The sequence below is a fragment of the Galeopterus variegatus genome, unplaced genomic scaffold (genome assembly GCF_000696425.1).
Source record: "Galeopterus variegatus unplaced genomic scaffold, G_variegatus-3.0.2 Scaffold103, whole genome shotgun sequence".
Taxonomy (NCBI): Eukaryota; Metazoa; Chordata; class Mammalia; order Dermoptera; family Cynocephalidae; genus Galeopterus; species Galeopterus variegatus.
The window spans coordinates 423,264-438,142 of NW_007726214.1; the positions used below are offsets into that span (position 1 = coordinate 423,264).

The 14,879-nt window shown below is 38.7% G+C and overlaps 1 protein-coding gene across 3 annotated transcripts in view; it reads left to right on the plus strand.

The window, feature by feature from the left end:
- The window catches only part of CTSS (cathepsin S), a 38,151-nt gene continuing 23,272 nt past the window's right edge, over positions 1–14,879 (plus strand). Inside the window, exons 1-4 of one of the 3 annotated variants that reach the window (XM_008584558.1) lie at positions 1–143; positions 5,357–5,477; positions 6,393–6,519; positions 13,895–14,017. In XM_008584558.1, the coding sequence (XP_008582780.1) occupies positions 5,452–5,477; positions 6,393–6,519; positions 13,895–14,017 (276 nt within the window). In that variant the 5' untranslated portion in view covers positions 1–143; positions 5,357–5,451. The remainder of the gene's footprint in view (positions 144–5,356; positions 5,478–6,392; positions 6,520–13,894; positions 14,018–14,879) is intronic. The other 2 variants (XM_008584568.1, XM_008584578.1) reach the window with 2 other exon arrangements.

A 14,879-nucleotide genomic window follows, 5' to 3' on the forward strand; every position in this document is an offset into this window, starting at 1 on the left:
AACACTCGGGACCAGATGTCAGAAGATCTGTTGCTGCCACTGCTGTTGTCATCGGGGGACATCTTCACCAATATTCTTACCAAAAGGATTCTACATGGGTCTGGTTCCTCATATACCCACTCCCAAAATGATGTCTTGTACTGGTATGTCTCACTGGCAAAGTCTAGGTCACATGCCTGTGCCTCAGCTGCAATGGAGCCTTGGAAATGGAGTTTTTGTTTCAAATTGGAGAAGCAAAATTTATAATGTGGGGGGCCGGCCCGGTGGCGCACTGGATAGTGCGCCGCTTGGGAAGCGCGGCGGCGCTCCCGCCCAAGGGTTCGGATCCCACATACAGACCGGTTCCCGCTCACTGGCTGAGCGAGGCGCGGGAGCGACACCGAGGGTTGCAATCCCGTTGCCGGTCCAAAAAAATTTATAATGTGGGGAATTCTCCAAATAATAGAAAGATTGTTCAAAGGATGCTAGGTGGCAATAAAAATAAATGAGGAATATATATGTATTACTGTGGAGTTATTTTCAGGATTTAATGGCTAAAGTATAGTTTCCAAAAAGTTGTGAACATGACTCTTGTACAAATATAAAATGAACACATCAAAGACTTTATTCAACTCATTAATTAAAAAGGGATCAAAAAGACATTAAAACTGGTTCAAATAAGAATTTGAGTGACAGAGATTTACATTCTTTATTCAGTAAAATCTATTAGACAAAACTCACTTGCATTGCTTTGTGTAGGAATCATTTACGTAGTTATCAGTTTTTTACAACTTAACTATTCCCCCACAGAGTTCAAACAATCTCCCCAACAGTCTGGCCCACTAGACAATGCCTAGGACTCCACTGAAAGGACACCCGATAATCTCTTCAGCCTATTTCTAAGTATTAAATAATTTTTCTTAACACAATGTTAAGTTTAAAAAAAAAAGAGAAAAGAATGTTTAATACATTATCGTTAAGAAAGAAGGGATATGAGGGTACTTCAAAAAGTTCATGGAAAGATTCATATTATTTTTTAATTCTATTTTTCCATCAACTTTTTGAAGTACCCTTGTACTTGTATATGCATATTTGCATATTTTTAAAAATGGGAAGATAAATCATAAATTGTTTAAATGGTTACCTATCAAGGGAGAAAAGGAATAATATGGGAGAAGACAGAAATAAAGGCTAGACTTCTTTGAATATACCTCATTTTATTGATTTAACTTTGGATCCACATAAATGTTTTACATAATTATAAAACAAAATTACATAAATTTAAAAAGCAATCACTAAAAATCAAAAGCAAAATGAAACAAATGAACTTGTGTAGAAAGGTGGTAGTATAACCATATAGAGAACTATTCTAGGTGACTTTAAAACACAGTAATTGACTTACATCCTTAGTGGAACATGGCCTAAGGTGTGGAATATACTAAAAAGCATATGTACTTCACAGGGCCTGGTTTCCCAAAGTCTTGCAGTTTCAAATATTGACCTTGCAAGGACAGGAAATTTTCCCCAGGCTAGTGAGTCTTTGTTGCAAGATAAGAATTGTGGCACAGCAGGTTGCTGGCTCAAAGACAGACTAGTTACTGGTTACTATGTAAAGATACTGAGAAATTGCTGTAAGAAGGAATGTTTGCTAAGATCAAGCTTGTGTTGATAGGACCACTTAATTGACTACTGGAATGTCATCTGACTTGTTTCACTGAAAGTTACCAGCCTAGGGCTGAGCCCGTGGCGCACTCAGGAGAGTGCGGTGCTGGGAGCACGGCAGTGCTCCTGCCGTGGGTTCGGATCCTATATAGGGATGGCCGGTGCTCACTGGCTGAGCGTGGTGTGGCCAGTCTCAAAAAAAGGACAAAAAAAAAAAAAAAAAAAAGTTACCAGCCTATATTGTTAAACTATAATAACCCCACCTTTGTTCTCTTCCTGTAACTTCCTGGTCTGGAAAATAAATGCAGGAAGAGAACCCCAATTCAGTGTTAATTTCCCAAGGAAGGGTTGCCTCTCGCTTGAGGGTTCCCAGGGAAGTTAACCACTTTGGGGCCTCTCACTGCTCAGAAGAGATGGGCTTTGAGTAATCCTTTGCCTCTTTGTCACCCAGGGGAAGTGTGGTGACAAATCCGTAGGGGGTGAAGCAACACAAAGCAACACTAAGGGACAAAAATTTGTCCTTTAAAATCCTAAAATTGTTCTCAGTGATGATCTTATTTCTGATAGACTTGTCATTATTATTCTAGAATATTATGGGAAAAATTAAATGATTATGTTGGTATTTTTGAGAACTGAGATTTTTAGCATGTTTGAAAAGAGGTACAGATACAAGATTTGGTAAGCTGCATATTCTTGAATTTGAATTTGAAGTATCAGTGTAAGCTTGTGATCTATCTAGTATTAAAAATAAAAAAGATTATTTCCTAGCTCTATTGAAAAGGCTTAGAAACAACACTCCAAATGTCTAGATTATGGTATTTAAACATCATTTCCACCAAAAGGAACAAGAGTTCCTTGGGGAAATGGCTGACTCCAGGTCTGGGGCAGGAATTCTTCAAGATAAGCCTGCAACAGCTTGTTGTATCAGAAAGAAAGGAAACTTTTAAAGAACACTGATGTCATGCCAAATATAGAGACTCATGACCCAGGAGCCAATTTGAATAAATTCCTGCTGACCAAAGATGAGACAATATGAGTATTAGTAAGTATAAAGCTGTAATGGATTGAAACACATCAAATATGTTTAAATTCATGAATTCATCATGGTACAGTAAATATAACTCAATGGTTTTATAATATATGCAGCCTATTTGGATCTCAATTCAAACAAACTTAAAAAAATGTATAAGCAGGGAAATGTGAATACTGACAGGATGTTTGATGACATTAAGAAATTTTTGTTAGTTTATTTTAGATGTGAATATAGCATTGTGGTTATATTTGTTTAATAGTCTTTGTCTTTTTTATATATTAAATTATATGAAATCTAGGATTATTTAAAAATAATCTGGGAAGTGGGAGCATAAATAATATAAGATTGGCCATATACTATTAATTGTTAAAGCAAGATAATCATTTCATGAAAACCTAGATGACCACAAACATAAAAATGTCTGCTACAGGTGAGAAGGTTCAGCACATAATAATGATGTTGGGTTTCCCCAAATTTATACATATATTCAAATAAAAACTCACAGAATTTTTCAGGGAACTAGATAAACTGATTTTAAAAATTCATGTGAAGAGTCGGCCCAGTGGCTCACTCGGGCAAGACTGCGGGTTCAGATCCTATATGGGGATGGCCAGTGCGCTCACTGGCTGAGCATGGTACAGACCACGCTGTGCTGAGGGTTGTGATCCCCTTCCTGGTCCAAAAAGAAAAAAAAAAAATTCATGTGAAAAAGTTAACATGCACAAATGCTAAGACAATTTTTTTTAAAAAAGCCAATCATGGGGTGGCAGGGATTACTTGCCCTATCAGACATCAAGACATATTACAAAGCTGTTTTCATTAAAACCATATGGTATAGAACAGCACAGTGAGCTCAGAAACTGACCCAAGTATATGTGGGAATTTGGTATATGATAGAGGTAGCATCAAAATAGGAAAAAAAGGGCTGGCCGGTTAGCTCACTTGGGAGAGCATGATGCTGGTAACACCAATGTCATGGGTTCAGATCTCCATACTGGCCAGTCACCTCCCCAAACAAAAACACACAAAAAATAACAAAACAAAAAAATAAGAAAACAAATAAAATAAACTTCCCACCTCATACCATACACAAAACTAAATTCTAGATGGATTAAAGACCTAAAAGCAACAACCATAGGAAAGAAAAACACTCTTTAAAACTATGAGAATAAAATATTATACTGGGATGAGGAAAACTTTGTTAAGCAAGAGACAAAAAGCATATATCTCAAGAAAAAACAATAAAATTTTCTACAGCATTTTAAAATTTCATACAGAAAAACTCACTATAAATAAAGTTAAAAGACAAGTAGAAGACTGAGAGTTTTTTAGTGTATATAACTGTCAAAGATTAGTAGCCATAATATATATATATTTTTAAACTACAAATCACTAAGAAAAATCAACAATACAATAGAAAAATGAGCAAAAGAGATGAACAGGCAATTCACAGAAAACTCAAACGGTCAATAAATGTATAAAAAGATCTTGCTCCCACCATACCCAGGTAACTCCTCTAGTGCTTAGATGCATATCCTTTTTTTCATGAATATACTAACATATATATACAAAACTATACTATATATACACATACTTTATATATATCATGCTATATATAGCATGTATTAATAAAAATGCAAATATTTTTATTTTTTTTCCTTTTTGTCTTTTTTACTGACCGGTAACGGGATCGCAACCCTCGGTGTCACGCCCGTACCGGGGACCGGCAACAGGATCGCAACCCTCGGTGTTGCACCCGCACCGCGCTCAGCCAGTGAGCGGGAACCAGTCTCCACATGGGATCCAAACCCTCGGCGGGAGCACCACCGCACTCCCAAGCGGCACACTATCCAGTGCGCCACCAGGCCAGCCCAATGCAAATATTTTTAATTGATGAACCAATGAATAGCTGAATGAGAATTAGACAATAGTCGATCATGAGTGAGTTGTGTTAAAGGATTAAGGCAGGTTTTCCTGGGAAATCATGGAAGGAGCTGGGATTTCAGGAGTTTAATCCTAATGTCTTTAATCATTAAATTTTTTTCTCGTGAAAATTGGTGTTTTTTTTTGTTTTTTGGTTTTTTTTTCCTTTTTGTCTTTCTTACTGACCGGTAACGGGATCGCAACCCTCGGTGTTGCACCCGCACCGCGCTCAGCCAGTGAGCAGGAACCAGTCTCCACATGGGATCCGAACCTTTGGCGGGAGTGCTGCCGCGCTCTCAAGCGGCGCACTCTCCAGTGCGCCACCGGGCCGGCCCAAAATTGGTGTTTTTAATAAAGTGAATGATCAAAACGATGAGGGATTAAAAGATAAACTTGCTGCTCTTACTTCGTTGAGTTTGTTTTATTGATCTTCTCTACTGGGGTCTCTTACTGATGGCTTATTGTACCCACTTTGTCCCCAAGACTATAGGGAGAGTGCTAGAAGTAGCTGATCTAGTTAGATTCTTTTTTTTTTTTAAAGATGACCGGTAAGGGGATCTTAACCCTTGACTTGGTGTTGTCAGCACCACGCTCTCCCAAGTGAACTAACCGGCCATCCCCATATAGGAATCCGAACCCACAACCTTGGTGTTATCAGCACCACACTCTCCCAAGTGAGCCACGGGCCAGCCCTAGTTAGATTTTAAATGAAACTGAAACGAAAGTTTACTTCCTCATTGTGGGTATCTCATGTGACAGGTTCCAATTCTTTTTAAAGTCAGTTCAACTGAAATTTCCTTGCTGCCTTTGAATTCTTTGGAGAGAGCACACCAGTGAGTGCAAGGATTCTTACTATGCGAGCACCTATTGGTTCTATCACGTATGTACTGTCTGTTCTTCTCCCACTTGGTATTTGAACACTGTTTGTTTATGTTTTTAGTGGTCTCTGCCTGCCAAGTTTTAAATGGTTGGTTTCAGGAAGTAAACTAAAAAATCACGTTGCTCAACTTGCCTCTTTTCTTTCTGATTAAAAGAATCTGTTTTTGAAAAGTTAGTGTCTGCTTGAACATCTAAGCTTGAGGCCGAAATGTGGCTTTCTTCAGAATATAATTTAAAGGTTTACATGGTTAAAATTCCAGCTGTTTCAAATTTAAAAGAAATGAGAAAGAAAGTAGAATCTAGTTTGAGGGAACTAGCCACTGAATGCCTATTAAAGTCTCTTTGAATTAAATATAGAAGTGGTGTTTTAAAGAGTAGTTAATTGCTTGCTTTGAAATAGGTATTTGATTATTGAAAAAAAGTTTAAAAAGGAAAATGATGTAAGGATGTGAAAGCAATAGGTTAGAGTTGTCTTTTAACTATCTCTAAAGATATTTAAGTAGACCAGTTAAGAAGAGCTCATGTATTCAAAAATTCAGAACATAAACTGATTTTTCAGAGGTCTGTCCTCTTCTTAAGGACGATCTTTTTGGAAAGGAGGACAGAGGATTTCCTATGATTAGATTTGTCAGTAAATCCTGGAAAGTCCCAGCTTTTTAACTTTTTAGATGTGTTTGGTTTACCAGATATTGGGAAATTTCTGAAAATCACTTTTAAAAGTGCCACTAAATATTGGAAGTAGTATTTCTGATATAAATCTGCAGTTATCCTATGACTGTATATTCCAGGAAATTTCCTGTGTAATTCTGATTTATAATACTTTGTCCTTTTGATAGATTTTGCATTGCTATTTTCTGTTATGAAAAAATATATGCAGTAAATAACTACACTTTCTATGTTATCTTTTGTTAAACAGAATGAAATGGCTTGTTTGGGTGCTCTTGGTGTGCTTCTCTGCAATGGCACAACTGCATAAAGATCCTACCCTGGATCACCACTGGCACCTCTGGAAGAAAACCTATAGCAAACAATACAAGGAAAAGGTAGATGGGATTGCCACTTGAACTTTTGTGCTTTTACACAAGTACCCAGTTTTCTCCCTCTCAAAATTATGTTCTTACAAGCTGTATTTTTAATAAATATTATGCACTCATTTTTTGCCAGATGCTGTTCTTGGTATTATACAGCAGGAAACAAAGTTTCTATTATTATGGAGCTTATACCATAATGGGGGAGACAGGAAATAATAAACAAGCAGATATATAGTATGTTAGATGGTGATAAGTGCAGTGGAGAAAAATAAAGCTAGGCATGTGGGGGTAGGAAGGACTCTGGGTGGTGATAGTAAGAAGTCTCTATATATGATAGGATTGTCAGGGAAGGCTTCAAAATAAGGTGACTTTTGAGCAGAGAATTGATAGAACCTGGGAAACAAAATACAGGTAGATAATGGGTGAAGGTCCCAGGCCAATGGAAAATGACTGCAAGACTCTGAGAAAGGCGCACATTGGGCATATATGAGGAACAATAAGCCCTGTCACATGGAAGTGCTATCAGATGTTGTCCTTTGTTTTTATTTCAAAGCATATTTATTGACTGATTTTAAGACTTTGCCTCTATTGCCTCAAATAACTAAGTCCTGTAACTACATAATATTTCTGTTTGTAAGCTATATATATTTGATGTATTATTTTGTGTAAAAATGACACTTTTAATAGGCTGTGCACTCTTAATTTTACTTTTTTTTCTTTATGATAAATAATAATTGTATATATTTATGGGGAACAACATGATGTTATGATACATGCACAAATTGTAGAATGATTAAATAAGGCTAATTAACACATCCATCACCTCACATACTTGTCTTTTGTGGTGAGAACATTTAAAACCTACTCCTTTAGGGCCGGCCCGGTGGCGCACTCGGTAGAGGGCGGCGCTCCTGCCGAGGGTTCGGATCCCATATAGAGACTGGTCCGCTCACTGGTTGAGCACGGTGCGGGCGCATATATTTATGGGGAACAACATGATGTTATGATACATGCACAAATTGTAGAATGATTAAATAAGGCTAATTAACACATCCATCACCTCACATACTTGTCTTTTGTGGTGAGAACATTTAAAACCTACTCCTTTAGGGCCGGCCCGGTGGCGCACTCGGTAGAGGGCGGCGCTCCTGCCGAGGGTTCGGATCCCATATAGAGACTGGTCCGCTCACTGGTTGAGCGCGGTGCGGGCGCGACACTGAGGGTTGCGATCCCGTTGCCGGTCACGAAAAAAGACAAAAAGGAAAAAAAAAAAAAAACCTACTCCTTTAGAAATTTTGGAATATGCATTGCATTATTACATAGTCACCATGCTGTCCAGTAGATCACTAGAATTTACTCCTCCTGTCTAACTGAAACTTTGTACCCTTTGAGTAACATTTCCCCCTTGCCCGCTCCCTCAACACACTCCATACCACCCCAGCCTCTGGTAACCACCATTCTACTCTCTACTCCTATGAGTTTGACTTTTTTCTTTTTTTTTAAAAAAGATGACTGGTAAGGGGATCTTAACCCTTGACTTGGTGTTGTCAGCACCACGCTCACCCAGTGAGCAAACCAGCCATCCCTATATGGGATCCGAACCCGTGGCCTTGGTGTTATCAGCACCGTACTCTCCTGAGTGAGCCACAGGCTGGCCCGAGCTTGACTTTTTTCGATTCCACATATAAATGCGATCATGTGATATTTGTGCCTGGCTTATTTCACTTAACATAATGTCCCTAGATTCATCCATGTTGTCACAAATGACAGAATTTCCTTTTTTTTTTTTTTAAAGGCTGAATAATATTCCTTTATGAATATATATACCACATTTTCTTTATCCATTCATCTATTAATGGACACTTAGGTTGATTCCATATCTTGGCTCTTGTGAATAATGCTGCAGTGGACACGGGAGTGCATACTGACTTCATTTCCTTTGGATATATACCCAGAAGTAAGATTGCTGGATCATATGGTAGCTCAATTTTAAATTTTGGGGGGAACCTCCATACTGTTTTCCAAAGTGACTGTACTAATTAACATTCCCTCCGCATACTGGCCAGCTGCCAAAAATACTATTACTACTACTAATAATATTTTACATTCCCACCAACAGTATACGAGGGTTCCCTTTTCTACACATCCTCACCAACACTTATCTTCCGTCTTTTTTGATAATAGCCATTTTAACAGATGTGAGGTGATATCTCATTGTGGTTTTGATTTGCATTTCCCTAATGATTTGTGATGCTGAGCCTTGTTTCATATCTTTGTTGGCCATTTGTATGTCTTCCTTTGAGAAATGTCTATTCAGCTCCTTTGCCCATTTTTAAACAGGGTTACTTGTTTTCTTGTTATTGAGTCGTTTGAATTCCTTCTATATTTTGGATATTAGCCCTTTATGAGATAATATAATTTACAAATATTTTCTCCCAATCTTTGGGTTGTCCCTTCACTCTGTTAATCATTTCCTTTGCTATGCCAAATCTTTTCAGTTTGATACAATCCCATTTATCTATGTTTGCTTTTGTTGCCTGTGCTTTTGGGGTAATATCCAAGAAATGATTGCCCAGACCAATGTTGTGGAACTTAGGTGATTCCATATCTTGGCTCTTGTGAATAATGCTGCAATGAACACGGGAGTACAGATGTCTCTTTGACATACTAACTTCATTTCCTTTCGATATATTTCCCTCTATGTTTTCTTCTAGTAGTTTCATAGTGTCAGGTCTAACATTTAAGCCTTTAATCCATTTTGAGTGGATTCTTATATGTGGGGTGAGATAAAGTGCAATTTCATTCCCCTATATGTGGATAGCCAGTTTTCTCAACATTTATTGAAGAGACTGTCTCTTCCTCATTATGTGTTCTTGCACCTTTGTAAAAAACCAATTGACCATAAATGAGTAGGTTTATTTCTGGGCTCTCTGTCCCATCCTATTGGTCGATGTGTCTGTTTTTATGGCAGTACCATGCTATTCTGAATACTATAGTTTTGTAACATATTTTGAAATGCCTCCAGCTTTGTTCCTTTTGCTCAAGATTGCATTGCCTATTTGAGGGTTGATTTTTTTTTTTTTTTTTGAGGTTCCATACAAATTTTAGGATTTTTTTTTTTCTATTTCTGTGAAGAATGACATTAGAATTGTGATAGGGATTGCACTGAACCTCTAGATTGCTTTGGGTAGTATGGGCATTTTAACAATATTAATTCTTCTAATCTATGAACACAGGATGTCTTTCCATTTATTTGTGTCATCTTCAACTTCTTTCGTCAATGTTTTATAGTTTTTAGTATGAATGCCTTTTACCTCCTTGGTTAAGTTTATTCCTAAGTTTTTGTTTGTTTGTTTGTTTTTGTTTTGATACTAATATAATAAGGTTGTTTTGTTAATTTCTTTTTCAGATAGTTAGTTGTTAGTGTACAGAAATGCTACTGATTGTTGATTTTGTATCCTGGAACTTTACTGATTTTGTTTATCACTTCTAACAGTTTTTTGGTGAAGTCTTTAGGGTTTTCTACATATAAAATTATGTCATCCACAAACAGAAAATCTTACTTATTCCCTTCCTATTTGAATGCTTTTTATTTCTTTTTCTTGCCTAATTGCTCTGGCTCATCTATGTTGAATAGAAGTGGTAAGAGTGGGCATTCTTGTCTTTTTCCATTCTTAGAGGAAAGGGCCTTCAACTTTTCATCATTGAATATGGTGCTGGCTGTGAGCTTGTCATATGTTTTCTTTATGTTGAGGAACATTCCTTCTATACCTAATTTGTTGAGAATTGTTACCATGAAAGAATATTAAATTTTGTCAAATGCTTTTTCTGCATCTATTGAGATGATCATATGGTTTTCTTAATGGTGATGAATTTCACCCTCACCCACTCCCCTTTAGGACCAGGTACCCAATTTCAAGGTTGACTAGAGTTAGATGTACAATTAGCACTACTATCTAGTTAAATGAATGGTATCTCTCTTTTTAATAATTCCAGTCCCTTAGGAGAAATGAACATAACTTTTGATTAGTATCCTACCTTCATAATTTATGCCAAAGTTCACGTGTTTTTCCCTTTCCTGTACTTTGTCAGATTTATTTTTCTTTATTCTGTTTTTTCCCCTCTGCGGTTTGGAAATATGCTCATTATGCATGCCTGTTATGTCCGTCACTGGGGTAACAGTAAAACCTTGCTCCAAGGGAGAGGGGCCTATATCAGACTTGGACCTGGAATCTGGAACCAGGGTCTGTGCCTAGGCTCACCAACTCAACGAAATGAGGCAGGGCAGAATAGTTGCTGACTTCTCACTGGGGCTAATGCTTATTGGAAACTCTGGCCTTAGTGGTGGGGGAGAGTTTCAGCTATTCTAGGAGGCACCATGTACATTGTATCCTATGTAAATGAATCTCCTGGAGAACAAGAAAATAAAGTCAGCATATGAATTCATTCTGTATAGAATTAAAATAATAAAACCAAAAATGACTTAAAAAAAAACTATATATAAAGAAAAACCATCCATGCTAATGAACAAGAAATTGTAAAATAAATTATAAAACTTGGAAATAAAAGATACAGTCATTGAAATAAATACTCTATTAAAGTGGTAAACTCCAGACTGGAAAGAAACAGTAATCTGGAAGATAGTACTGAGGGATTCACCCAGAAAGCAGCACATGGAAATAAAAATAAAACCTGTGAAAATGCAAGGAAGAGAGATGAAGGAAAGTTTGAGGCTCTAAAATACACCTGATAGGAGTTTCTGAAGAAGAGAATTAGATAAAATGGTGAGAAGCAATATATGAAGAGATACTGGTTGAGAATTTTCCAGATATGAAAAAAAGTCCTGAGTCATCCAATCAAAGAACCCAGCAGAAGGTAAATAAAGAAACCCATACATAGACACATATGAAGTTGAAAAACATCAAAGAAAAAGAGAAAGTCACAAAACCTACCAGAGGTAGGCTTCCAGTCAAGAAGGCAGAATAGATGGTCCCCAGCATCACTCTCTCCCACAAAACCACCAATTTACAACTATTAAAAAGCAATGACAGCCAAGCTGGGGGTGGTAGAGCTCAGGGGAAGAGGAGGAGAGACTTATGGAGTGCATGAAGGTGGGAGAAGCCACAATGAGAGAAAGAAAAAAACACTCTGACCATTTCGAGCCCTGGCCACTTCAAGGCTGGAGCTGGTGAGCACACGGAGCAGGAGCCAGCAAAAGCCTCAGCTGTGCCCTTTTGTTGATTAAAATGATTGGAGACGCGAAGGAAGACACAGCAGATGAGATGCAGGTGAAGAGCGGGGGGCTACTGCTCTCTCAGGCAAGTAGCACCGACCCAGCCGCTGTTACAGCTTTTATTACATTTAGCAAGCTTGTGCATGTGAGATAAGCATTAATGCATAAATTCTGTTATACTTTTCTCAAGAGCAGAAGGACGTTACCTCCCTTCTCAAGCACTTGGTTATCTACAATGCACATCCTGGGAACATCCCAAGAAAGTGTTCTCACAACTTCAAGCGTTCTCAAGGATTGTTTGCAATCCTTGACATTTCTTGGTTAACTCATTTGCGAGTTTGCCAAGTGAACACGTCCTTGGGTGCTGACCACAGAAGTCCATTAACCATTTCCTTCACCCTTTGGATGGAGTTGCTTGGAGGCTGCAGGGGAAAAGAGGGTCTTGGTGGACCCCAGGCCAGCAAGACTACTAATAGGGTTCCATGGACCCACATAAGAGCAAGGAGCCACAACAGCTGAAGAAACGGAGCCACTCAGAGGCCTGAGAGTTACTGCAAGGGACCAGCTCACAGCCTGTCCCATGGAAGTGTTTGGAGCGTGATGGTAGAGAAGATGGGCCCACTGGGAGAACACGGGGTACAGAAAGGACAGCTGATCTACCCCCCAATCAGTGTAGGACCACTGAGTGGAGACTGGTCAGGAATATAGAACTGCAGGGGGTGCCGTTTGCTGAAAAGACTCAGGCCCAGACCAGAGTTTCCACACAACCCGGGTGTACTGGATCTCACGAGTCCTGGAAGCACCTTTAATGGAAGTCAGCCATTAAAACCTAAGCTGCACAAAAAGCTTTCCCAGGGAATCAGCAGTAAAGCAGCAATTTAGCTCAACCACAGGTCTCAAATGCTGGTCCCCACAGGACGTTCCCCCATTTTAGAAGTAAGCAAAGGACAACAAATTAGTTCCAGTGCAGAGTTTAAGTGGTGGGAACAGCAAATAATCCAACACTGAACTGAAAGAAAAAACAAAATGCCCAGACCAGAAACAAAGTTTTGAATTAACTAGTAAAGATCTCTCCTCACCAGAGAACACCTATAAAATTTTGAAGGACTGGAAGTCCCTTGGGCTATCAAAACAGAGAGAGGAGAGGGCTGGGGGCCTCAGCCATGCCCCCTGACACCTGCAATCAGCCCCAAGGGTGGGGGGCCAAGGGCCTCAGCCATGCCCCATTGACACCCACAATCAACCAGCAACAACCAATGAGCTGCCACAGGAAGCACCCCAGGCTCTCCTGAGCTAGGACAGTGGGGGCCCTTGGGCCTTGGCCACACACCCCCAACACCTGCAACCAGCCCAGCATCAACCACTGAGCCGCTGCAGGAAGCACCCCAGGCTCCCAAGCTGGGGCAGTCAGTGGGTAAGGACTTCAGCCACACCCCCCTGACATCTGCCCCCAGCCCAGCAATGACCAAGCCACCACTGAAAGCCCTCTAGTCTCCCCTGCAGGAATGAGAGGGTGCCACAGGCCTCAACTCTGCCCCTCCTCCTTCCTCCTCTCACCCTATTTCCTTCCCTTTTCTCCTCTCCCCTTCCCCCACAACTGCTCTGCAACATCATAGAATATTAAAAAAAAGTAATATTAATAAATAAATAAACTTAAAAAAAAAGCTACCAGAGTTAGAAACAGAGTACAATAATTAGATTGACAACAGACCTCTCATCTGTAATGGTAAGTACCAGAAGATAATGAAGAAATATTTTCAAATAGCCGAAGAAAAATAGCTACAGATTTATAGTTAGCTAAACTATTTGTCAAGAGTAAAGGTAAAAAAGACATTTTATAAAGATCAATAAAGATTAATTGAGTTTATGACCTATAAAGGATAAACTTCAGAACAGCAGTCTAAAAAAACTTTTTATCATATTAAGGAGGAAATTCATTAAATATCAAAATAATATTAATCACCATTAAGGCAATTAAGGTAAGAATTAAGATTAATATATAATTTTCGCTGTTATATGGGATATATTCATTTATTTGTGTACTCCCAGACAGATCCATACTTAGCAGAATGCTTCATAAAATGCTGTTTTCATTATTGAACACTTGTTTGTCCAGGATGCAGTATAACTATGTTGTTTTTCCTTATATTTTAGAATGAAGAAGCAGTACGGCGTCTCATCTGGGAAAAGAATCTAAAGTTTGTCATGCTTCACAATCTTGAGCATTCAATGGGAATGCATTCATATGATCTAGGTATGAACCACCTGGGAGACATGGTAAGTAAATTACAAATAATCCCATCTTCATGTCAGTCTGGGTAAGCATGACTTCTGTCTCTCTCAAAGCAATTTGGAGGTAAACAACAACAAAGTAGAGTATAGACATAATGCATACAAAGTTAGAAAACAATTTAAGGACATAAGAATTTGTACAAAAATTCCTTACTCATTCTTACTTTGACCACTTTTCCTAACAAATCCCTTCTTTAGAGGAAATTTTGAACTCAGACTACTATTGCTTTTATCTTTCATTAATTCTGGAAAGCGCTGCGTTAAGACTACTCATGGTCTTTTAGTGTAAGTTACCATACTCATGTAAGTCTAAATTGACAATCTTGCTTAATGGGAGCGTGTGGGTATAAATACCACAAATAGTCTCCAATTAGTTTTTAGATTCTCTTCCACCCTACAAAACTTTTCACTTTGGCCACAGTCGTGAATCATAGTACCCTTTGGAAGGGAACACCCTAGATAGACCAAATTCCTATTGTTAACAAAAGAGGACCATAGGATCTGCCAAAGAGAAAAAGAGAGATTTTATTTTCCCTAAAAAAGACAATCTGAAGATTGGGGAACGCAGACCTCAGCAGAACCGCAAACAAAGGAGGAAGACTAGTATTTATGCCTTACAATGTCAGATCCATATGCATATTCAGTGAGCTTAGAGCAGTGCTGTGAATATTTACGGAGAAGGCTGTACATATGCTCAATGAGTGAGCATATCACAAAGGTGTGTTAGGAAAATGGTCAAGGCCCCTCAGGTGTTCAGAATCCTGCCAAGGATTTGATGTAAATATGCATGTGTGCTTAACGTGTTCCTTGGTTATCCTCTAATGTAATTGCGCATGAGCACCCAGGT